Consider the following 26,737-nt stretch of genomic DNA (forward strand, 5'->3'; position numbering starts at 1 on the left):
TCAGACATTCTGTTCGGTTGATACTTCTACAGGCCCTAGGTAAATGATGTTGTTTTCTTTTTCGCTTGCCTCATTCCTTCTTTTGAAACGTCCTTGAAGAGAAGCATAAATTATAACAACAGATGAGGATCCCATAAATCATGCCTCTGTATTTCAGCGAAACATCCCACTACTATCTTATACCTAGAGTATGGTTCTTAAACCAGGAGAGTTTCAAATACCTCCCTCCCATCTCCAGGGACAATTGGCAATTCCTGAAAAAATGTCTTGCTGTTATTGTTGTTTGTGGAAAGATGAGGAAGCATCCTCTTGTGAACATCTTATATATAGTAAAATTCTACTATAACAAAGTATTATTTGGACCCCAAAGGCCAATGTAGTGGTGAGAATGACAGACTCTGAACTGGAGAGTAAGATTAGTTAATTTGTTTTAGAAACATCATGAGTTCACTGGCTTTTGTATCTTAAGGTGATCTTCTCATAGCAGAGCATAACGTCTATTTGAGCTTTGACCTTTTTTGTTTTGTGTGCTGAAGGTTATAAAGTCAGCAGATGAAGCCGGGCAATGGTGGCGCATGCCTTTAATCCCAGCACTCGGGAGGCAGAGGCAGGCAGATCTCTGTGAGTTCGAGACCAGCCTGGTCTACAGAGCTAGTTCCAGGACAGGCTCCAAAGCCACAGAGAAACCCTGTCTCGAAACCCCCCCCCCCCAAAAAAAAAAGTCAGCAGATGTTACTCTTCTAATTTGATTTGCTCAGGAGCTGTGACTCCTAGTCTAGTTGATAGCTTCTGGGTGATTATGACCATAGGTCTGAACTAGAAAGTCCTCTTTAGTCAATCGTGGAGATTGAGGGCAGGCCATATCTAATGCCACAATTTAAAAACCTATAGTTTCCTAAACATATCTTCTAACCAACTACAGCCTCATTGATACAAAAATATTTTGAATAATTGAGGATTGGCAAAAGCCATTTATTGTTGACTGAGGTTTCTGTCTGCCCCATTCCCTAGCCATTTAGTCCCAGAGAAAATCACACTGAGGTCTCTATAAGTTATAAACTGATTGGTCCATTAGCTCAGGCTTCTTATTAACTCATAGCTTATATTAACCCATTATTCTTACCTATGTTAGCCACATGGCTCAGTACCTTTTTCAGCAGGGCAGAGCACATCCTGCTTCTTCGGTGTCTGGGCAGGACTTCAGAAAGAATGGGCTTCCTCCTTCCCAGAATCCTCCTGTTCCCCTTGCCCTACCTCTACTTTCTGTCTGGTTGTCTTGCCTATACTTTCTGCCTGGCTACTGGCCAATCAGCATTTATTTAAACATAATTGACAGAATACAGAATTGTCCCGCACCAATTTATGGCATCTAGCTTCCTAGGTCTTAGTGATCTCTACCAAAGAAAAGACTCTGCCTCTGAACCTTGTCATTCTTCCTTTCCTCCAGATCCAGAGATGAGAGTGTCAGTCAGCATCAGAGATGCTTTCAAAGTAGTCTAAAACATCGGTGTCTCCAAAAAAATAGAAAGTATGGGAAATTGGCAAGATTGATCTAAAATACACTCATCTCTTTTAAGACAGGACTTTGCTATAGCCTCAAAGTTCCTGTGTAGCTCAGTCCAGTTTCTAGCTGTCTGTCCTCCTGCTTCAGTCTCATGAGTGCAGAGATTATAGACTGGGTCTTAAGAACCATGACTTTCTGTCTTCAGAATTTTGATGCCTCGGAGAATCCTAGGTATACAGTAGGGATCCAGGATTTTCTTTCTATGGTGAATGGACAGAATTTGATGAGAGAAATAATTAAGAATCTAAAGTTCCTGTAGATTTGCTGCAAACATGATCAAAGACTAGACTGGGATGCCAAAGATGTGCTGACGTGCATGATGGAGTCTAGGCTTCCATGGATTAATCATGATGATGAAGGTAGTACTTACTGTATATAATGAAGGCTATAGGTATTGCAAAAATGACTCCTAACCCAATTATTAAGATTGTGGTTGTGTGATTTCTGTCAGGAGGGGCTTCTGGGGCTGTGGAGAGAAAAAAAAATAGTATCAGTTGTAATGTGCAGCCCATTGCCAGGTTCCCATCCTGTGCCTCTTCACCGCACACCTGTGGAGAATCTTTGACTATGCCAGATACACAGATCCACACTCTTCTGCACAATCCTACCAAGAACATATCGTGGGCAGCTAACGTTCAAATGATAGATACTGAAGATGAAAAAAGTAACATGAGCGTTTGCATTGCCTGAGCTAACTTGGCATGAAGGAAGATTCTAAGGAGATACCTTAAAAGCTATTATCTCCACAGTTCATTTCTGTAGCTGATATGACTGAGTCTTACTAGCAATGTCATAATATAAACAGACAGACCTACTCTTTTCTCCTCTATTACACCCCCTGTCTTTCTCTTGCATGGTCTCTTCACATCCTCCACCTCCACTCTTATACTCCATGGAGGGGTTGCCTGAAGATTCAGGAGGCTTCGCATTCTCTTCAGGATTCATCTGTTTTTGCCCTCCAGTCCTAAGTTTGGGGGAGACTAAGGGAGCCAACAATGGCTCTGAATTGGTATTAGAGGGCCAGACTGGAAGACAGCCATGTGTGATAGCTTCTGATGAATGTCTAGTCTCACATGGAGCACATGGCCGATACAAAGCCCGCTGGGGCAGCAGGACAAAGAGATTGATGTGTGTATTGCTGCCATCCAGTCCTCACTGAGGTAGCAGCTATACCATTCATTTCTTAATCGCTTTGAGAATTTGCAACATCTGAAGAAAGGCCAGGGACATGATTTGAAGGGAATATTAGCAACATAACCTCCCTCTCTGGCTTCTCTGGAATGGCTTATAAGCAAATCTCAAACACTAATTCATTCTCAGCTTTTCCCATTACCAAGCCTCGTGGATGAAGTTTCTCTTTGAGCTTATTTCAGCCTTTGGCCCCATGAACCACCTTGTCCTTGGCATCTGAGATCCCACACTCCCCTGTTTCTGTTTGTAACATTCATCTTTCTTTGCAGGCACTTTTTCCTCATCTTAGCTTCTCCATATCATTGTTTCTTTCCATGGTGTCTGTCTGTGGCCCTGTCTGCCAGTATAATCTCATCCACATCCAAAGCTTGAAATACCATCTCATTTCTGAGTTTGAACCTTGCATTTCTTATCTCATTTCTTGACTCTAGATGTATTTATTATAGATCCAGCTGCTGACCACATGGCTGGAAGCCAACTGATGCAAACAAAATTCACTGTGTTTTCTTCTTAAAGCTTTATCTGTTTTTATTGTCTGTGTGTGGGTGTTTTGCCTGTGTGTATGTCTGTGCACCATAGGCCAGAAGAGGGCATCAAATTCTTCTGGGACTGGAGTTACAGATTTTTATAAACCACTCTGTGGTGCTAGACATGAAAGACAGGTCCTCTGGGAGAACAGCCCACACTCTTAGCTGCTGAGCCATCTTTCCCAGCTCACGGTTTCCCCCACAAAGCCCACTGTCTACTGCCCACACTTGCCACTGCCCTGAACGGCATCCTCAGCCACCCAAGCAAGAGTGTCACACCTTCCTTGTTCTCATTTCCCAACCGCCTCCCGTGGACTTCTGTGCTGTCTCAGACGACCCCTGATGCCGAGCCCCTTTCCCCCAGGACCTTCTTAGTCTGGATCTTTCTAATCTGCCACTCACTAGCCTCCAAACTCATCTCACAAACAATCACTTATCCTAACTCTTGCCCCAAACAATGATGGCTGTCTGGTTAGTGAGATTTGAGGCTTTTCTTTAAAACTCTCCATCAAGGGCTGGAGAGATGGCTCAGAGGTTAAGAGCATTGGCTGCTCTTCCTGAGGTCCTGAGTTCAATTCCCAGCAACCACATGGTGGCTCACAGCCATCTATAGAGAGATTTGGTGCCCTCTTCTGGTTTGCAAGTAGAATACTGAACACATAATAAATAAATAAATAGATTTATCTTAAAAAAATAATAAAACTCTCCGTCGACAAAAGCAGACCCCATGAGCAGTCAAAGCAACAGGGCCTGAGACGAGAAATTAGAAATCAGTCATGTGCAGTAGCTCATTTCTCTATTTCCAGGGAGGCTGAGGTTGGAATGAGGTCAAGGCCAACTCAGGCTGCACAGCGAGACCGTGCTCACACGAGCGTGCGTATTCAGGTGCATCGCGATGAGTCTACATGACCTGCGGAGTCTAAAATACTGTCTGAATTCTTCCAGCAACATTCCAGCACTTTTGTCCTAAATCTCACATATACCCATATTACAAAAATGGCTGACTAAACTAAATCCCCACCTTAAAGATTATATAAAACTTGTTAGTGATAGCTCTCTAAAGTAAAAATGAAGTTCAAATTAATAAACTAGTGTCCACTTTATGAGCCAAGACTTTTTTAAGTAAAATTTCAGAATACATAAAAAGCGATGAAGAAATGAGTTTGGGGTGTTAAAATCATGCAGGTTTGTACTGGAAACTAATGTTCTCAGGAAATTTCGTTATTACCTACAGAAGAACATAGTTAAAAGAATCCAGGTCAGATCTGAAAAAAAAATCGCTGAGCTATGTCAACTGGAAATAAAGAGGAAGGCAGAAGCCATGCCGCCGCTCACATTAAATGCACATGTACTACTGACTGTCACACTGCCTTGCTTCTGCACTGCACAGACACAGAAGACGTCCTTAGAGTGGGGCTGAGGTGGGAGGAGAGTCCCTAATGGGCCTCAGTAAGCTCATTCAAATGCCCTTCAAATTAGATGAACATTCCGGTATCTGAGAACCCTGAAAACCGGCCACGAATTTCAGATACATATGTTTATATCAAAACAGTTTCTTCATTTTATAATTTCACCTTTAGAGAAAGGGAATTCCATAAGTTTACTACTTATAAGAAAAACTATTGACTCAAAATGACCTATTTCCCACCCATCCCCAGCCATTGTCCTTAAAGACTCTGATCACATAACTTTCCCAGACTTGGCTCTGGATGAACCAGAAGTTGGGATCAAATCTAGGGCTTTGGATGTGCTCCAGCCCCACACCCAGAGTGAATGAGTAGTTCTAAAACAAAAATCCATTCCAAAAAGACAGTGGTTTGATACCATGGGACCATTGAGATTGAAAATGCCAGAGTCAGGAAATTATAAAGAAGGACAAAATTTGGTGCTTTCAGAAAAGACAGCCGTTATTAGGCCTGTACATTTTAGAATATTTATTAAAAGAAAATAAAATGAGTCTAGTAATATCACCATCACCTGTCTAGTGACGTCAGCGAGTCATAACGACACATCCTGAATGTCTAACATGACTAACGTTACCATCAGAGTCAGGGAGTTCAGTTCTAACATAAAGCTGGCTGGGTTATTCTTTTGGATACCCTACGGTAGACACTTTCCAGGGTAATGTGGCTTACGTTTTTCCCAGGTGTAGTTCTTTGACACTTGAGAGTCTCCATACGCTATGTGGCACACAATGCTGTGGTTGTATGTCACGTTGAAATCCAGTTGGCTGCTGACAGTGTATAGTTCAGATTCAGGATCCTGAGAAATTGTTGTATTGATGCCTCTTATTTCTTTTCCATTTACCAACCAGGAGAGGTTAGGCTTCGGGAAACCTCCAGAGGAGAAGCACATTATTCTTCTAATGTCCGCAGATGGATTTCCAAAGTGAGTTATATTAGGGATTGCGTAGTCAGCTGGAGACAGAACAAACGTGCAATTATACACAGGTACAGATCTGTGTGTAGATGGTCAATAAGTGATCAAGCTTCAAAAAGGATGACAGAATAAGGTCGAATGTGCAAGTCTCTATAAGTCGTTAGTAAAAGAGCTGGTTTAAATTGGTCACGTCTGTTGTCTCCTAGCTTGAAGGAGATAGGAAAGCTCTTAGAGAGAGCAATAGGTTCGTGTGGATAAATGTACTGTTTGCTACTTTAAGAGGAGATGAGAAAACTGAATGCTTATTGAGTTCCTGTCAGTTAACTCTGGAAATTCTCTGTATGACAACCTTAGGAGGTTGAACTGCCATTTAATAGGGTAATGCATCAAGTGAAAAGGGTAGGGCATGCCTGGAGTCCTAGGCTGAGGGAGAAGGCTTGCTCGAATTCCACAAGTATGGGGCCAACCTGGAAAATAGAGTGAGACCTTGTCTTAAAAAAAAAAAAAAGCCCAAAGCCCACCAGGGTGGCACATGCCTTTAATTTCAACACTGGGGAGGTAAAGGTAGGTGTATTTTTGTGAGTTTGAGGCCAGCCTAGTCTACAGAGGGAGTTCCAAGGCTACCTAGAGAGAGACCCTGTCTCAAAAAACAAACAAACAAAATGAAAAAATGTTAAATAGCGCTGGGCGGTGGCAGCACATGCCTTTAATCCCAGCCCTCAGGAGACAGAGGCAGGTGGATCTCTGTGAGTCTGAGGTCAGCCTGGTCTACTGAGTGAGTTCTAGTATAGGCTCCAAAGCTACACTGAGAAATCCTGCCTCGAAAAACAAAATAAACAAACAAAAAAGAAGTTAAATAGCCCTAACCTGATGGATTGATGTTTGTAATTTTATTTTCTACACCAATAGGTGTGGGGAACCCGCAGCCCTGTGGCAGAACTGAGATCCGCAGTCCCCATTTCTCAATACCAGGAGCTGTGCCTGCTGTTTACCCATCTATCTTGTTTTGTCCTTTCATTCTGATACTGGATGCTCACAGGTGGCCTCCTCTATCTGTTTCTTTAGTAAGGGACATGGGTGAAGCCACCTCCAACCTGGGAGCCAGGAACCAGGAGCCCATCCACACCCACTCATATGGTCTCCCCCCTGTGGACCTCTAACCTCAACACCCGCAGTAGCCACCACCCCAAGTCTGTGCTCAGTGCTCCCTTGCTTCTTAAAAAGTAAGTTCAGCTGAGCATGGTAGGGCACACGTGTAACTCGGCTGTACTTTGGAGGCTGAGGTGGGAGGATTTTGAGGCCAGCCTGGGCTATATATTGAGTTCCACCAGGCCAGCCTGGGTTATATATTGAGTTCCACCAGGCCAGCCTAGGCTAAGAGTAAGACCCTTTCTAACTTTTTTTTAAAAAGGCTTGTATTCGGATAAAACTATATCCCAAATGTACAATATTGAATCTGTAATCTCAGCCATGACATTTTATTAATTCCTTCCTGCATCAATACAATTCCTTGAAGGGACATAGAGGCCTCCTGGAGAGGACTCCATTTGTGTATCTGACCTTCAGTAGGATACTAAAGTAGGCTTAGAGCGAAGTGTGCAAACTTCTCTGAACTCCTTGCTCACTCAGGTGTTAGGGATTTAACTCCTCCCTATCACTTGGGACTCAAACCCCCACTTCAGTCCATAGAACGAACTTTCTTCTTAGAAGTCTGAGTGCTGCAGAACTCATGTGAGCCGAGGTCAGAGGTCACCAAGAGCAGTTCTTCAACTGAGGTCTATTCTGTGACTGTGGGTTAATTGGTGATGGAGGAAGGTCATTGGTAATAAAAAAAAAAAACTGCCTTGGCCCATCTGATAGGGCAGAATTTAGATAGGCGGGGTAAACAGAACAGAATGCTAGGAGGAAGAGGAAGTGAGCTCAGAGGCCATGCTCCCTCTTCTTCCGGGCTGACGCCATGAAGCAAGCTGCCAAGTCAGACATGCTGAATCTTTCCCTGTAAGACTGATGCTACACAGATTATAAGAGATGGGTTGATCGGGATATGAGAATTAGCCTGTAAGGGCTAGAGTTAATGGGCCAAGCAGTGTTTAAAAGAATACAGTTTGGCCGGGCGGTGGTGGCGCACGCCTTTAATTCCAGCACTTGGGAGGCAGAGGCAGGTGGATCTCTGTGAGTTCGAGACCAGCCTGGTCTACAAGAGCTAGTTCCAGGACAGGCTCCAAAACCACAAAGAAACCCTGTCTCGAAAAACCAAAAAAAAAAACTGCATAGTGGTACTGGGAGAAGTGGGGGAAGGGCAAGTACTGACAGGGTACCAGGAAAGGGAAAACCCTTAATATTATTGGAGAGGAAGTCACTTTAAACAATAATAATAATAATAATAATAATAATAATAATAATAATAATAATAAATTGGTGGTAAATCTCTTCGAGTTTGATGGAAGCCTCCAGGCCAGCCAAAGCTACATAGTGAGACTCTATGTCAAAAACCAAAAATAAAACAAAGAAAAAAATACAAAGAAAAAATGGGCCTTGCTCCTAAATAAAGTTTGATGTGTTCCTGAGCTACTTATAGTTGGCATTTTTATTTTCTACTTACTAGCTCATACCCCCCAGTCAAGTTACTAAACTGATAGCCAGCATAAAAATGTTACTTTTGTTTCTATTAACCACACATCATGGCTTTACCCTGGAGTAGCAAGTCTGAGCATCTTATGTTGGAAGTCACGACTCATGTTCATTCATTCTGCTTTTCTGAGAACCAGTCAGCTCGCTAAGAGCCATTGTTTCCACACCTGACTGAGCTCACAACAGACTCAGCATTGTGTCCAAGCCCTTCCACAAGATAACCTGTTTAGAATCACTGCTCAGAAGCTCTTGGCAGACTGTGAGCTGTCTAAAGATTAGCCCTTTGGGGCTGGAGGGATGGCTCAGCAGTTCCAAGTACTGAGTAAAGTGTTCAACTTAATTTACTTTTGCAGAACACCCAAGGTCAGTTGCCAGCACTCACATTGGGTGGCTCCCAGGGATCCAGCACCTTCTTCTGGCTACTGTAAACACACACACACACACACACACACACACACACACACACACCACAGTTCAAATAAAAAAAAGATTGGTCCTTTTTATCTCAAATGACTCAGGTAACAAGTTTTGGTCACTCAGTGGAGAAGATAAGGATGTTTATGAACAAAGGTAGGGGTACAAATTATTCAGAAAGGTCAAAAGTCTGTGACCTAGTTAACTTGTTACCTGTGATAGGAAGTTCTCAAGTGCAGTTCAGAGCACAGGCACATCACATTCAAGTTACATTCCCAAGAATCAGAAGGCATTTCAGACCACTCTAGTGCCTGGTCTGATTACTGTGGCTTTGTGTGTGTGGTCCAAGTACAAGAAAAGCACACTGACAGATTTTTTTTCCCCCTTGAACCATCAGTTAGATTCTCTGTAAAACTGGAAACCCACTCCTCAGGTAGGAAATGCGACTCCACCTTCTTTGATAGAATTGTCACCTACATCAGTAGAGACGAGACTTTCAGGACATTACAAATCAGTAAATCGGAGACTCCTACCCACCTCTGACCAACAGCTCCACAGATTCCAAGTGCTTCCGTTTGTAAGTCCCTTGTTCTTGCCTTTGAACAACACAGGTATACAAGCCCCTGTCTGACAGGAACAGGCGCAGGATCATGAGACGGAAGTTGTCTGTGATGTCGAGTAAAGTCCGGTTCTTATATTGGGGCCACACTACTTTATCCCCAGAGACGTAGCTCAGTACCACTTTCCCCTCTTTCTGCCAGTAGATCCGGAGTCTGGCCAGCTCATCAACAGAGTAGTTGTAGCCACAGGGCAGTGAAACCTTCTCTTTCACCGACCTGGACACTCTGGGAACACCTAGAAGACACGGAAGGAAAGACTGCACCACCGTTATTGAGCACAGCAGACTCATTCTGTCAAGTGACTAGCCGTGATGAGTGACTCCAGAATGGATTTTTGTTTTTGTTTTTTGAGACAGGATTTTTATCTTGATCCCCAACACGTTTTTGTTGTTGATGTTGTTTGTTTTGTTATTGTTTTTTTAGAGATAGGGTTTCTCTATGTAGCCCTAGCTGTCCTGGAGCTTGTGATGGACACCAGGCTGGCCCTGAACTCACAAGATCCTTCTGCTTCCTGCCTCCTGAGTGATGGGATTAAAAGTGGGCCCAACCTCGTCCAGCCTCGACACTTCTTTATAATGTTTTATTATTGTATATTAATTGTGCAAAATGATGGGTTCATTTATTTATTTTTGGTCTTTTGAAACAGGGTTTGTTTCTCTGTATAACAAGCCTGCCTGTCCTAGAACTAGCTCTGTAGACCAGGCTGGCCTCGAACTTACAGAGATCTGCCTGCCTCTGCGTCCCGAGTGCTGGAATTAAAGGCATGTGCCTCTACCACTGGCTTACATTTATAATTTTTATTGTGGTTAAAAAAAAACATAAACCACCACGTATGTTGGATACTTATAATCCTAGCACTTGGGAAGCTGAGGAGGAGAACAAGAAGTTTGAGGCCAGCTTGTCCTACACTGGCAGGCCCTCCCTGCTGGGGATGTAGTTCGATGGTAGAGCACACGCGTATTGTGCGCAAGGCCCTGGGGTTTGCTGTCAGCACTGGAAGAAATACATCAAGTTTACTATAGTGACCATTTTTAAGTTTACGATGGAAACATATCTTCACGTTGCTGCGAGACAGAGCTCAGAGCTGTTTGTATGTGTCATGAATCTCTCTCCACATTAAACAACAAACTCCCCTCCATTTCTCTCACCCTGGAACCACCGTTCTCCTGCTGGTTTCTATGAATCTGACTACTTTAGATATACTGGACTTTTGTGGGTGGCCTGTTTTATTTTATATTATGTCTTCAAGATTTATTTATCTTGTGTTATATGACATAATTTCTGTAATGGTCTGTTCTGTCCCTTTAAGAGATAAGCACCTCCCACACCCCTGTCTGCCTAGGCAAGAGGATCTTCCTTCAGCTTCCCGCCTGAACTTCTTCCTTTGCATCTCTCTCCTAAAGAGGTAGCTTCTCCTCTCCTTTCCCTTTTCCCTCCAGGTCCCCTTTCCCCTTCCCTTCCATAACCCACTAAACAAATATCCAACCTCATGCATGGCGTGCCTATCCATCTCTGTCTCTCACCCACCGCAGCTCCTCGTGGGACTGGCTGACCCACCATGCGGTTCCCTGCCTGGGGTTCGCTGCCACTTGTGGCCTGCTGCCCACTGTCACCTCTCAGGGAACAGCGCCATTTTATTTTTACCATTATAATTTCCTCGTGACACGATATGTGATCACAAATAATTTCCATCTTCCTTTGTCTGTGTCCCTCCCTTCCTCCTCCCCTCTTTCTCTCTCTCGATATGTTTATATATATATATCCTTTTCTCAATTTATATGTTGTATACTCACACACACCCACACGCATGCATGCATGTGCATACGCACCCACGCACACAACTGATAAATCTACTCATCTGTTGATGGGCATCGGAGCTGCTTCCACCTCTTGGTTATTGCCATGGATAAGTGCTGTGAGCATGGGTGTGCAAATGCCTCTTCATATCCCCGATTTCACAGATCAGTCAGGTTTGATCCTACCTCAGGCTAACTTTGAATTCTCTAAGTAGCCAAGGGTGACCTTAAACTCCTGGCCTTCCTGTCCCCACCTACTGAGTGCTCTTTTACTTCCTGTGTGCTCTGTCTACCATATTGGTTGATAAAGACAAAATGACTTTGACCAAATCTCGGGTGGGTGTGCTGCCATTGGCACCACAGAACCTATCACACCCTTCCTTTTTTGTTTCTTTTGTTGCTGGTGGCCATGTTAGAGGAACAACTGGCGGCAATTAACTTCAGGGAATCAGCCCACCAGCAAGCAGGGTGAATCTCGGAACTGCAAGTGTGGTAGGGCTTTGGACCCAGCATGTCTTTTGCTACTGCTGTGTCTTTCCATGTTCACAGCTGCCATTTTTCTCTGGTATCTGGCATGGTGTGAATGGGTGTGGGGAGATCTCCAATGCCTTTAACGTGAAGTGATTATCTCATGGAAATTTTTACCAGTGGAATAGTATAAAGATAATTTCTTCCTAAGATATACTATTTAAAGTGTTGGCCCCATCCCTGATAAACAAGGGGCTGCAAAGGATAGAAAATAGGAACAAGGAAATGTCGCATAGCTAGTTTCTCTTGAGGAGCCGTATAGACTGTGGCTTAGGTTATTGATTAAGAAAAACTGAATCCCAGAAGCTAAGTTAGCTCAAGTTCTTTTGATCTTAATGTTGAGAGATATGTTCACTGGTTCCAGTGTGCCTCATAAAAAAAAAAAAGCTTGCTATGACTTAAGGTTAAGCAAAGATGTTTTTGTTAATGGTTTTGAGGTAAAAAAGAATCTTGAAAAACATTTTAAAGTAATATTTTTAATAACTTAGCGAGGGCCTCGTTGAGGTCAGGGAACAAGAATAATAACAGCCTGGCTATTGCTGGCTGAGCACCTTTCTTGTGAGAAGGGTTGGTAATCATTTCTGCCCTCAGCTCTCTGATATAAAACACTGTCGATGCAAGGTATCCCATCAAAGAGAATGGGCTCCAAAAAGCCAGTGCAAGCAGTGAGAATAAATTCTGGTCTCTCTGCCAGTGGCCTGCAGTCCATCCCAGCCATGCAACTGTCATTCACATTCGGATACGTTGCTTAGCCTAGATATAGCAAGGAGGGCCTTGGGCTTTCCTCAAAGCCACGTGTGTTACCCTCTCTGAGGAGGGGATGGGGTGGGGTGCAGGAATGGTGGCAGGGATGGGAGGAGGGGAGGGAGTGGGAACTAGGATTGATATGTAAAATGAAAAAAGAGTTTTCTTAAAAAATAAAATTAAAGAAGAAACTGTTGATGAATGGGTATGCACCCCAAGGATTTAAAATGGAGCCCACGTATTCTTTTTTATAAATAAAAGTTTAGATTTGTGATTCTTCTAAGATTTCTTATAAGATTACCTTTGCGATAAATAATAAAATGATTGGTCCTTTCTTTGTAACCACAAAATGTAACCTGCAAATAAAAGAACTGGCTGAGAACAACCCCTCGCTTGCTTACACTGTGTTCATCGATAACAAGTTGCTTGGGTATGAATGAGTGTGGGTTCTTGGGACAACTTTTCACCTGTAATACAAAAAAATGTTTAATCACATGGGAGATACGGAAAACAGGCTGTTTTATACTTGTATTCATTGTAATCATTCTTTTGAAAAATAGAATGTAACCATGTTGTAATCTTTATATTGCTTGAAAGATTTTCCCGGGGTATATAAGTTGTAAGGGAAAAAATGAATTTAGTTAGAAGGAAGACTTCAAGAGAGACAGAAAGGGTTCATCTGAATAGAGGTAAGAGAAGAAATAAAGAACAGAGAAAAACGACGATAGAGAGACGTTCACAAGTTCTGCTGTTCTGTCCATGTCTAAAATTCTACAAGTATTGACTCTGGGCTCTAAATACATTCTGAAGCTGTGCATGATGGTACATTTCTGTAACCCTAGTGCTTAAGAGGTTGAGGCAGGAGGATTGCCATCAGTTAGAGGCCAACCAGAGCTACACAGCAAGGCCTGCCACACCCCAAATAAAATGTGAATAATTTCAGAGACTAGGCCAATTCACAAATGTGAACGCTAAGAATCAGGATGTTCTGTTGTATTGCCTATTTAAAATATGGCCCTCTTAATTTTGTATTTTCTCTTATCTGCCTTCCTTATTTCTTCATGATGAAGAGCCACAAGACATAGAATCATAGTCCCCTTTGCCCTGAGCTTCCCAAGCATCTCAAAGTCTCTGTTGAGACCTCTGTAAGGAGCTATGACCTCCATCTCACAAATGTCTGACATTTCCAACAGAGGTAGAAGAGCACGAAGTTCTGCCATCTTGCTTCAGCTTTCATAAAGCAACAAGGATCCTTTTGTCTGATTTTACAGTCTACTCAGTGCCACATCACATGACTCTGTCTCAACAAAACAACCACAACAAGATAAACAACAACCAATGTCAGGAGCCATTTCCCCCCAAAATTGGCAGAGCCTATCCCACACCCAATTATCTGTTAATAGAGAGCTATCTGTTAGCAGAACCCGCCCTACCTTCCAACTATCTAGAGAACTAGGTGTGTCAACTTGTGACCTGACCTGACCAAGGAATCGTGACCTAACCTCCTGGCTGATGACCTTGTGACCGGCTTGGACCACGCTGCAAGATCCCTTCCTGCTCTGGTCATGCCCCTGTCCCCCCAAATTCCTCATCCAGGGGCTATATAAGCTGTAACCATGACTCTAATAAATGGAGGCTCTGACAAACCTAGCAGTGTGGCCTTCTTCCTCTCTCCCACCCATATCTTTCAGATAGCGCCTCTCCGGGACCCTGGAATAACTGATCAGCCAGGCGGGTTACAACCCCTAGACTGAGTGACCCACCAAGGCAAACTACAAACCAAAAAATCTATCCAATGGAACTTTCCCTTTGGTTTCTTCTACAGCTCTTTCCCCAACTCTCTCTCTCCCCTACATACACACATGCATGTACACATACACACACATGCATAAGCATATACGTACACATACATCTACGTGCTCACACACACACACCACACACATCCATGCACATAAGCATATACGCACACACATGCATATACGTGCTCACACACACATATACACCACACATGCATGCACAGACAACACACACACACACACACACACATTGCACAGAATTGCATTTTGTTTTGTTTTGTTTGAGACAAGGTCACCCTAGGAAGCTCAAGCAGACTATCTTGATCCTCCTGTATCAGCTGGGTGTTGAAATAGGAGCAGTGGGCCGCGTTCCTGCCGCCCAGCTCCTGGCCGCCAGCTAGCTTATGTCCCGAAATAATTACATGGAAACTGTATTCTTTTAAACACTGCCTGACCCATTAGTTCCAGCCTCTTATTGGCTAGCTCTTACATATTGATCTAACCCATTTCTAATAATCTGTGTAGCCCACGAGGTGGCTTACCAGGGAAGATCTTAACCTGTGGCTGTGTCGGGTGGGAGAATCATGGCGACTGCCTGACTCAGCTTCTTTCTCCCAGTATTTTGTTCTGTTTACTCCGCCTACCTAATTTTCTGTCCTATTAGGCCAAGCAGTTTTCTTTATTAGTTAACCAATGAAAGCAACAGATAAGATACAAGACCCACCTCCATCACTCAGCTGGGAGTTATTCCTTCCTGAATTCTAGAAATGGTGTAAGCCACTACTAATGGCTACTAATATGGTTTTGAGCACTCTCATTTTCCCACCACACAGTTTGATTTGGGAGCAAAGGCCACTAAACCTTTCACTAGACGAGAGACTGACTCAGAGGAGAGTTGAGATGCCACTTCCTTTATAGAAATCTGATTATGCAGCCTAAAGTGAACTCAGTATTTTGCAGCAACCTTATACCTTATACCTTGAATACCCATTACTACATTGGCAATTAACCTGCCACTTTCCTATCATACATACCATTCAGTGGAACACCTAGAATGGCGATGTCACTACAAGGAGTTGCCCTGAATCTTCCTCTCTCCCACATATTCGCAGGATAACAAACAGTGAACATTCTAACGAATGGAAAAGCACTTGCTCAATTTACATACACATCCTATGGACCAGGTCAGAGACAGGGACACCCAGGGAGTGGGATGCTCCTCCGGTACCATGAGAAGGTGGTGGGTTTTAAGAGACCCCAGACAAAATGCCAGGGCAGGTTAAAGAATCTGCTGTGCCCCAAAAGAATACGGAGGACAAAGTTGAGGACTGTGAAGTCTGGGGGGCACTACCAGCATTTGCTTTCTGCAGCTTATTTTACAGATACGGAAACTAGGCCAAGGAAAAGGTGCTGCCCTATTTCTATGTATATTTCTTACTGGCCCCGACTTTTAAGGCCCCTCTCTTATTGACAGCTGCAATCATTAGTGTTAGCTGTCCACTTGACAGAATCTAGAATCACTGGAGAGACCAGTGTCAGCTCCCAAAGAAACTCAGGACAAATGGCTAACCATGGTGTCTGTTTAACATACCCATGCTGGCCTCCAGGCTCTCTGGGCATTGCAAGCACTGTTACAGAGTCCTGGCTCCTCTCTGCTCCTCACAACCCCGCCCTCTACCCTAAACCTCTCCAGCTCCTGAGCTTCCCCTAATAACCCAGGCATTTCAGTCACACTCCCTTCTCCTGGTTCCCTCTCTCGTCCCTCTCTCTTCTCTTTCTCTCTCCCTCTCCCCATCCTCTCTCCTCTCATGGCTCAGTCTATTCTGCGGGCCATGTTCAATCTGCTAATCTTTCTCTCTGCTCTGGATGCCTCCAGATGCCTCTGGCTGTACTCTCTCTCATAACTACAATAAAAAACCTTCTTCCCAGTCACACCTTGGAGTGGCCAGGTCCTCATTTTTTATTCAGTCAGATTTTAGCATGCCTATGGGAATTATCCTGATCTCACCGAGGCGGGGACCTGCCCGTTGTGGACAGCACCGTCTCAGAAGCTGGGTATCACAAGCATTCCCACACTTTCTCTCGACAGGGATGCCATGTGGCCAGCTGTTTCCTGCTCCCGCTGCTGTGACTCCTCGCCATGACGGATACCCTGAAACTGTGGGGCAGAACGAGCCCTTCCTCCCCCGAGTGACTTTCGTCTGGCCATTTTATTATGGTGACAGGAAAAGAAACTGAGGTGCCTGACTCCCTCAGCTTTAGGATTCAGTTCCCAAAGATCTAAGGCAACCCTGCATGGCTCCCTCCTGGCCCCACCACAGACCTCTTTCTCTTTGAGAAGGAGTCTTGGGAGGGACCAGTGAGTAAAAGCAACTGTTAATAAACCTGACATCCTGGCTTTGATCCTTGGGGCCCACGTGTTGGAAGGAGAGAACTAAACTAACTCCTGCAAGTTGCCCTTTGGCCTCTAACACTTGCCATGAGTGTGCATACAAATAAATAAGTAATAAGCAAACAAGCAATAAAAATCAAGAATCCTAGGGATCTGTAATCCCAACACTTGGGAGGCAGAAGTAGGAAGACCCAGAGTGTAAGGTTATCCCCGGCTACACAGAGAGTTCGAGGCCAGCCTAGACTGCAAAAGACCTTGTTTCTAATGAACAAAACTAAAAAACCAACAAAATAAAAAATGAAAGAGTCCCTTTTTTTCAGGGCTTTGACTCACCTCATGGTTGCAGACTGGAATGACTCACCGCACCCCGGGACATGGACAAGGCTTACACTTGCGGCCTACACCTGCCCTCTGATGGCCTCTCCACCCTGTCCTCTTGGCTGTCTGTCCACTGTGCATCCAATTATCCTCTCTAGCATGGATTTGCTAAGTGGGTTTCATTTTAAAGCTTGGTCCCTGGGGCTGGAGAGACGGCTCAGTGGTTAAGAGCCCTGGTTCTTCTTCCAGAGGGACCTCTCTCCAATTCTCAGCTCCTACAAGATGACCCATAATCACCTGTAACTCCAGTTCTAGGGGGGTCTTGCATCTTCTTCTGGTCTCTGTGGGTACCAGGCACACACATGGCACACAACACATGCATGTGTACAAAATCCTATATACATAAAACAAAACCAAAACCAAACAACAACAACAACAACAACAACAACAAAAACCAGACATGTTTCCACATCAGTATATCTCTCTCGCAAAAAAAAAAAAACCAACACTTCAATATCTAAACCCCAACTCATTAGCTCCTAGCAAGTGTCAACACCACAAAATTCATCAGATGAGACCTCAGGGTTATGGCTCCGAGGCAGTGTCCCCTGAAGCCCAAATTCTCAGGCCCCAACTCAGTGCCGTCATCGGCATTTACCTTGCCTTGTGCCCCCAGAGTCACAAAGGTGCCCTTGGGGAAAGCCCATGTGTGCAGCCTCGTTCCCAGGCCCCCTGTGTCTTGAAAAACAAGATGGGACCAGTAACACCTTCCTAGCTCATAGCCATAATGGGAGATAGTTGAGCTCGCAGGCTTTCTTTGCCGAACGTCACTGATTCCTATTCTAGAGTCATAACCGACACGAGTGAAAAGATAAGCTGAAGACCAAGCTATGACCTGGGCACATTTGGGGATGCAGGAAAGCTAAAAGATGTGTCACAGAGCACAGACTACATGTTCCCGTGGACTTCGACTCTAGTGGGCTCTGCTACTTGTCGAGCTAGCTGTCTTCTCATCCGTAAAAGGGTGCAAGACCTGCATATTCCAGAGCACCACAAAAGTAAATTCAATTAAACTATAGAAGCAGGGAGACCCTGGGACAGCAAGTCTTCTGTAGGAGGATCAGCATTCCCTCTGCCTGCCCTAAATCTTCCCCTCTGGTTGCTTCAACCTCACTCACGGATCTTAGCAGCTGTATAAAACTCTGGTCTTGCTTGAACCTATTGGACACTACGACACAAAACAGATAATTTATTGGGGCCCCAGATAATGGGGTATCTCCTCCCCAGACCTGCTGATTCCCATCCTATAGAATGCAGTGCATCCAGCAGCTTTTGACACCGGATGATACAAACAAGAGAGAAATCATAATCAAAAGCAAAACTGTCTCGTTTCAGTGGCAGTTCCTGAGGAGTTTTTGTGCACTCACATGCAGAGAGGCATGGATGTCTCTCTAAAAGTCATCATCAATGGGCTACTCTCCATTCCTGTCTGAGCCCCCACCCCTCACACCCCCCATGCTGAAGAAGAACCAGACTGAAAAGAGGAATCAAAACTTTCCCGTGCGGCCTGGAAATTCCCACAGGAACCAGGTTCGCATTCTCATGCTGAGCAATGAGAAGAAATGGAAGAAACGTCTTGGAAGAATTTTGTCTGTGTGGGTGACTCTGGGAGGGACCCAGGTTCCTGAAACCTCCCTGGATCTCTGAGTTTGCTTGTTGCCACTTGGCTCTTCAACGCCCCAGACAAAGCAAGAGTGAGGATTCAAACAGGACACTGAACCTAACTTTCCTCACCACGCCTAGGACGTGAGCATCTTCCTGAGGAGGTCCACATGGTCCAGGGCCCAAGTCACTCTGGGCTGGTGTTCCCTACTCAGAAAAGCCTTCCTCTGTCTCTCCCAGAGTCCTCTCTAACATCACCATCTAGCCGCTCCTTAGGCTCTGACCCCGATATGTTTGTCTTCAATCTTTTTGTTATGTTTTGGTTTTGCTTTTTGAGATGAGGCATATCCCTACGTGTCCTTTGTCTGGCTTTATCTGGCCAGAATACTGTGATTACACATATAAGCCACTACGCGTGGCTTTGGCCTCAGTCTTGCTCCAGCTGAAGCAGGTTACACGTGGGATAGACGGTACCCGTGTACATGAACGACATGCAAGTCCATCTGTGAAGTTTTGCCTGTTCTGCAGCGTTGAGAACAGGGCCTACGAAGTGGACCCCTGCTGAATGCATAGCTAAGTATTAGGAGCTTAGCTGACCACAAGTTAAAAAGCAGGGTAAACCTCCTTGGGCCTCAGGTTCACTTCTGCAGACTGGATGTGCTCTCTCCACCCCATACGATGACCATGGTGATACTAGGACGCAAGCAAGGTGCTTTCTTAACTGTGGCGCTGTATAATTTTTAAACATAGACTCTTACGTCTTATTGTATTTATTATTCATGTGTGTGAGCAAGTGGATGGATACATGCTATGGCGTGGATGTCAGAGTACAAATGTCAGGACTTGGTTCTCCTCCTTTGCTGTTGATTATGGGGATTGAACCCGGGTCGTTAGGCCTGCAGTGTTTTCCTGCAGATTCGTCTCATCAGTGCTAATACAAGTTTTGGCAGGGCTCTTCTAACAATGTACCACATCCTGCTTGGTTGAGCCACACCCAGAATGGAACTGCAGAAACTGTCTGACCTGTGGTCTGAATGGGGTGCTCACCAGGCCCCTTCTAGGCCTCAGCAGTTGGATGGAGCTGAGGCTGTAAGAGAAAATGGGTAGGAAGAGGAGACAACTCTGTTTCCTGCTGCACTGACTGCTTTTGTGTGTCAGCTTGACACAAGCTAGAGACATCAGAGGGAGCCTCAGCTGAGGAAATGCCTCCATGAGACCAGCTGTAAGGCATTTTCTCATTTAGTGATCAGTGGGGGAGGGCCAGCCCATGGCAGGTGGTACCGTCCCTGGGCAGCTTGTCCTGTGTTCTATAAGAAGGAGGGCTAAGAAGCCATGGGTAGCAAGCCAGTAAGCAGCACCCCTCCATGGCCTCTGCATCAGCTCCTGCTTCCAGGATCCTGCCCTGTTTGAGTCCCTGTCCTGAGTTCCTTCGGTAATGAACAGCAGTGTAAGCCAAATAAACCCTTCCCTCCCCGAATCATTGTTTAGTCATGGTGTTTCACCACAGCAATAGAAACCCTAAGACAACTTCTAACAAATGTGTGTGCACTGCTCCTCTGGGTGGCAAACTGGGGCACTAAGCAGCTAGGCTAGGGCAGCCCTGGCCTTTCCTGACAGCTTTGCCATCTGCCTCCCTTACCAACTTCAACTCCCAGTCACTAGCACCCTGGAGAGGGAGCTACCAACCAGTAGACATAAAAACCTCTGGTTTTAGTAAAAGGTGAAAGAGTTATATAATTTGAAGAGAAATCAGAGTAAGACCACTGGTTTTAGACCAAGAACTGGTCTTTTCAGAACTCGGTCTACAGCAGTGCATCAGTAGCCGTGAAGACAATGATACTCCAGTACATCCTACAACATAGATGAATCCTGAAAAGAAGCCAGACACGCGACACCTCAGGGTATATACTTCTACTCTATGAAACGCGCAGAAAAGGCATGGTTCACGAGAGGGGAAGTAGAGTCATGGTAGCTAGGAGGCGAGGCCAGGCGACACGGAAGAGTGGCTGCTGGAGGGGTCTGGTTACGAGGTGTTGAAAATGCCCGGAAACTACAGAGCAGTTAGAGCTTCATCACAGTATGAGAGGCGGAAACCCAGCAAACGCTCGCTTTAAAATGGTTAGTTTTAAAGCTTTTCAGACAATCTAAGTTTTTATCTCTTTATTTTTGGTATTATGTTCGGCTTGCAGCTTAGGGGCTACACAGATCTTTCTTTTTAAGAGTGCCATCAACCAGCCATGGTGGCTCACGCCTTTGGGAGGCAGAGGCAGGTCAACCTGGTCTACATAATGGGTTCCAGGCTGGCCGGAGCTACATAGTGAGAACTTGTCTCAAAAAAAAAAAAAAAAAAAAAGAGCCCAAACCTAAACCAAATGGGTGCTTTCAATGTACCTACTTTTACATTTTTCAGAAAAGGGTGTTTTGGATGAAAGTTAGAAAATAATAAAATAACTAATTATTTTATTAAAATTTATTTAAATTATTTTATTAAAATAAAAGTTGGTAAGATGGCTCCATGGGCTAAGGCACTTGATGATAACTAACCCTGATAACCTGAGTTCCACCCTGGACCCACATGGTAGAGAGAACTAAATCTTGCAAGTTTTCCCTTTGGTCTCCACAGGAGAGCTGTGGCACACACACACACACACACACACACACACACACACACACACACACTCACACTCCTCCACACAGGTCTGATGTATCTTTCTAGAGTCTAACTAACTACAGGAGCAAATAGGGAGGCTCCTTGGTAGCCAAGCCCTTGGGCAAAGGTCTTTGTGCTGGATTACCAGGTCTCCTAACAGAAAGGAAACAAGCTAAGCACAGCATCTTAAAATTCATAAGCCAGGCAGCAGTGGTTTTAATTCTAGACTTTAATTCCAGCACTCGGGAGACAGAGGCAAGTGAATCTCTATGAGTTCAAGGCCAGCCTGGTCAACAAGAGCTAGTCCTAGGACAGGCACCAAAGCTATACAGAAAAACCCTGTCTCAAAAAGTAAAAAAAAAAAAAAAAATCCACCAGGTGAGGAGGTTAGCTCAGTAGTAGTGCACTTGCCAAACGCTTGGTTTGATCCTCAGCACTGAAAGCAAAAAAAAAATAAATAAATAACTCAAGAGATGTGATATACATTATATAAATGTGCTAGTTAAATAAGCATTTTCCAAGACCAGAAAAAAAACATTAAATTTGAAAAGAATGAAAGAGGGGGGAAACATAAATATTACTTATCATCCTAATACATGGAGATGCTTATTTCAATATTCGGATCTACAGTCATATCACACCAATTGTGTCCCATCTTGACTGATCTTGGAAGCTAAGAAGGGTTGGGCCTGGTTAGCATATGTTAGGAGACAGTTGATGCTTGGACACCATCTTTTCTGTGGAAGCGATACTATGGGGCACGTCTAAACTTTTGTTAAGTGATTTCCACAGGTCTGATGGTAGGCCTGTGGAGCATTCCAGCAGGACAAGGATGTGTGCTGGCTCACTTGGTCATGGGATGATTTGAGTCTTGCCCCTGACTTTCCTTCCAGTTTAGGTACAGCCCTTACAGTCTGTAGAAATCAGGTCTTTATTTTTTGTCTCCTAAATTCAAAACTCTTAGATGCTGAGATTTGAAGTACAGTTATCAGGGTATTGGTGGCAGAGGTGATAACTCACGGGATGTGTTCCCCCGTTGTGTTCATATAGCAGGGTGTGAGATTTGAACTACAGTTATCAGGGTAACCATGGCAGAGGTTATAACTCATGAGATGTGTTGGCCCGTTGTGTTTGGATAGCAGGGTGTGGATGGGATTACTCTTTGTGACACTTGCTTTCTCTCTACCTCAGAGCTCCTAACGCACCCATATCCAAGCTTATCCAACTTCCGTAGAAAGCTTTTCCCCAGCCCTCAGAGGTGAGCCACCCTGAAAGGATTCCAGCCCCGAAGGAAAGGCAGCCTACTTAGGCTTCCCTGATGGTTGCCTCCTAGTCACCAGTTTCTGGAATACAGTCCTGCGTTTCTACCTCAAGAGACCACGCCTGAAACCTGACGGTGGAGAGGGTGTGGCTGGATCCTATCTTGTGAAAGGCAAAGGCCCACTTGCCCTGGAAGTCAATGGCTGGAGAGTAGAAGGGGAGAGGGGACCACATCACCATGGCGTGACTTCCTGGCCCAGGGCAGGGTTGAAGGTGTGGCAACTCCACAGCCCCCAAACAGCCCTCCCTTACCTGACCTGAGGGACCACGGACCACTCCTATCCTCACCAAAATCTGCCAAGTTCTCACCTGCTTCATATTGCTCATGTCTCAGTCCATCCTTCCCACACCTGACCCCTCTCTCCTCACCACCGGTGATGTAATTGATGGTTTCATCAATTACATCACCGTACACATTTGGCTCCAGAAACAGCCTCCTGTTGGGTTTTTGCACAATTATTGTGGTTGCTCTATGAGCCATTCCTCATGCTTCACCAGCTCAAGATTTTTGTGTTGTTCAGTCCTAGGAACTGAATGCAGAGCCTCCTGCATTCTACCCTTGGGCTGTATCTGCAGCTTTTTATTTTATTTTATTTTATTTTATTTTATTTTATTTTAAGATAAAGACTCTTGTAGTTCAGGCTGGTCTCAAACTCACCATGTCCTATAGAGTGATTCTAAATTTCTCATCTCTCTGCCTATGCCCCCTAAGTGCTGAGATCACACATGCCCAGTTTATACCCTACTAGAGTCGAAGCTCAGAGCCTTGTGTATGCTGCGCAAGTACACTACCCACTGAGCTATCCAGTCCATGATTTCTATTTAAGGCAGGGTCTCACTAAGTTGTCCATGCTAACCCTGAATTCCCTTTATAACCTAGGGAGGCCTTGAATTTTGTTTTTGTTTCTCTAGACAGGGTTCCTCTGTGTAACCACTTCGACTGTCCTGGAACTCTCTTTGTAGACCAGGTTGGCCTTGAACTCACAAAGATCCACCTGCGTCTGCCTCTGCCTCCCAAGTGCTGGGTTTAAAGGTGTGTGCCACCACCACCCAGCCTGAGGCTTTGAGTTTTTGATCTTCCTGCCTCAACCTCCGGAGTAGCTAGGATTACCGGCACCTGTGTTAGCACATCTGACTTTCCGTTTTTCTTTGAATATCATTTACATGCAGTCATACTTCTCAAACAGGGCTCTACCAGCCTCAGCATCACTGGGATGCTTACTATAAATGCAGAATCTCAGGCCCTGGTTCTGGGCCACCTAAGCAGAAGCAACCTTTCAAGTAAGATTCGTAAGCCAGGCATGGTAGCTCCCATATGTAATCCTGGCTACTCTGGAGGCTGAGGCAGGGATTTGGGGGCAAGCCTGAGCTACATACTGAATTCCAGGCCAGCCTGGACTACAGAGTGAGACCCTGACTCTAGAAACCAAAACAAAAATACCTTAAAATATTTTTCAGAGCAGCGTTAGGTTCCCAGGAGAACTGGGTGGACAAACCTGCAGGAGTCCCACAGATCGGTCCTGAGTATCCTCTATCGTCAGCATCCCGTGAGGCAGCGACACCTTTGCCACACTCCACGAACCTACGCTGACACATCACCCTCACCCCAAGTCACGGTGTAGTATTCCCTCTAGGAGGTGGGCTTTCTATGGGTTTGAAATGTCTATAATCAATAGATACATCATTATAGGATTATGCAAAATAGTTTCACTTCTCTGAAAAATCCCCTGCGCTAGGGACAGCTTTTAACCCCCACCCAGGTGATAATATACACAATTAACGTATGGCCAGCGCTGAGATAGATAGTGCCACCTCCCCCTCTAAACCCTTCCTCGCCCTCCCAGTGCAGTTTGAATATCGTTCAGATTCCTTAAAAGCCCAGGCCTGAGAGGCTATGCTCCCTTCTGGTCCTGCTCTCTCCATCACTGTCTGTCTGCGGGTCCTCAGCAGGTGAAAATGGCGCCTCGGAACAACACCTTTCCTTCAAAGTTCTCACCTCTGTGGTCATGACATAAATGCAATGATTATTAGATTGTTCATCTTCTTCCTTCCAGTGACTATAAATTCCATGAAAGAAAGGAGCTCATAATTTGTTCCTGGGACCAATAAACATGTCTTGTACCCAGAAATTGCCTGGTGTTTGTTGAATTAAGTGTTTACAAAGAATGAGCTAGACAGTTATGGTGTAGCTCAGTTGGCAAAGTGCTTGCCCGGAATGCCCTCTATCTGATATCTAAACTGGGCAAAGTGCTGTATCTGGAATCCTAGCACTTAGGAGATGGAGGTAGGAGGATCAAGAGTTCAAAGTCAGCCTTTGTTACCTAACGAGGTAAAGGCCAGGCTAGGCTACACGAGACTCTGCCTAAAATGGGGAGAAGGTGTCTGCCAATTTGCCTCCCTCCCCAGAATCCTCTATCACATCTGCCTCCCTCAGCTGTACTCCTCCAGAGACCCTGTCCCCCTCTTTTCTCAGAGCCTGGGCTTTGGTAGTCCTCCTATTTTCATATTTCTTGTGGGATTCGTTCCAGGATTTACATATGCAAACATGTTTGAAGCCACGAAGCGCATGCTCAACTACTTCTGAGGTGAGGTGAACTCTCAGAATAAGATGCTCGGGGACTCAGCCCAGTAGACACTGAAGGCAGCTGTAGGGCCTGGTGCTTTCCTAATGGCTAAACATGAATCAGCTATGCTTGGTTTCTGACTCTTTCTGGCACAATTCTCAATTTTAAATGTTGTCTGCTTTCTCTCTCTTTTTAAGAGTTTTTCCACCCCACCCATCCACTCCCAAGCCCCATTTTGGGGTGTCTGGAGTTGCTCCAGAAGACTAGAGTTTGGGAGTGCTTCCCTAATCTCCAGGAAAAGACTGTAACTGTTGGACGTGCTGACTACGTAGAGAACCTGATGTATGAGTGGGCTCTTAAGTCGTGGTTGTCTGGGTTCTGCAACCAAATCTCACAGCTCGGGACAGAAAACCTGAAACTGCTACTATTGTAGCAGGTGGCCTGCGTACCTCCATCCCCTTCTTTCTCTCTTCCTGTCTCTCACATTCTTAGATATTCTGGGCAGGATTTTAGGTGAATGATTTGACACCAGGGCCTCTGAGAGTCTAGTTTCCGCACTGCCGTCTGGAACTCTGGTTTCCTCCTCGTTTGTGAGAAACAGTTTCTGTGCTATTCCTTAGAAAGCAGATCTTTTGTTTCCTGACCTTTAAAAAAGGTCATTCAGGACATGGTGGATGGCAGTTCCCAAGAAAACCATGATCTGGACAGAGCCCTCACCTCTTCTGATAGTGCCTGAAGTCCAGCCCCTTCAGACCACCGACATAGAAGCAAAATCACCTTGAGAGCAAAACGCTCTTTGAAGAACACATAGGAAACACACAGGCCATCAGAAACAACTAAAAAACAACACATATGAAACACACAGCCTGTCAGAAACAACTAAAACACCAATCATTTTGCACTACATCTTAGCAGTCAGATGTCAGTGTTGACACACTGGAAGAAAGCGAAGCTTGAGAAGAAATATTAAGAGAAAGATTTCACACTAAGAAGATAACATTTCTCAACTACCCACCAAACGGAAGAGGTCACCGTTGTTTGGTCTTAGAGGAAGGCCACATTAATTGAGTCATAGCGTAGAAACATTCTTTGAAAACCAGAATCCCAGACCAAGGCTGTAGGCACATAACAAGATGTGATCGAACATCTTATTATAGATGGAGGAGGCCACAGCCCTAAGCTGCTCTCTGGACTTATGTGTTGTTAAAACAGTACTGTCCCTACTTCTATGTTAGAGTTGAAGTTCTTGATTTAACTTGGTTTCTAATTTGCTGTGTGAACCTATATGTCCTTTTACCGTCTTTGAACCAGAACTTTCTTAGCTTTAAAGTATTTTGGAAACGCACTGAAGGGTCCCTCTGGTTCACAAAGTGAGCAGAAGGAGACAGCTACAAAGTAAGCCGAGGGAGCCAGCACAGAGAACAGCATCTTTCTCAAAACCCGTCGAGCTTAAATCAAGTTCCTGGAAGTTCCTTCCTTACCTGAAGACGTTCGAGAAAGACCAACCAGCAGCACAAAGAGATGAATGAGCCAGAGAAGTGGACACCTGGGTGGCGGTGAATTCTGCCTCAGTCGGCACCCCATAGCTTCAGATGCTCTGGTTAGATGGTGAAAGCCAGGAAGCCAGAGCCAGAGGGAGCC

General features: G+C 44.8%; 1 protein-coding gene across 1 annotated transcript; it reads right to left on the reverse strand.

Moving 5' to 3' along the window:
• Cd80 (CD80 molecule) lies at positions 1 to 26,680 on the reverse strand. The gene is made up of 5 exons (XM_041672714.1): positions 26,578 to 26,680; positions 9,244 to 9,561; positions 5,418 to 5,699; positions 1,935 to 2,030; positions 1 to 92 (listed from the first exon to the last, which is right to left on the reverse strand). Exons 1-5 carry the CDS (start codon positions 26,678 to 26,680, stop codon positions 1 to 3), a joined length of 891 nt encoding a protein of 296 aa, XP_041528648.1.
• Between the last annotated feature and the right edge of the window lie 57 nt (positions 26,681 to 26,737).

The sequence above is a fragment of the Microtus oregoni genome, unplaced genomic scaffold (assembly GCF_018167655.1).
Source record: "Microtus oregoni isolate MIOR12 unplaced genomic scaffold, Mior012 000023F_ref0000262, whole genome shotgun sequence".
Classification (NCBI taxonomy): domain Eukaryota; kingdom Metazoa; phylum Chordata; class Mammalia; order Rodentia; family Cricetidae; genus Microtus; species Microtus oregoni.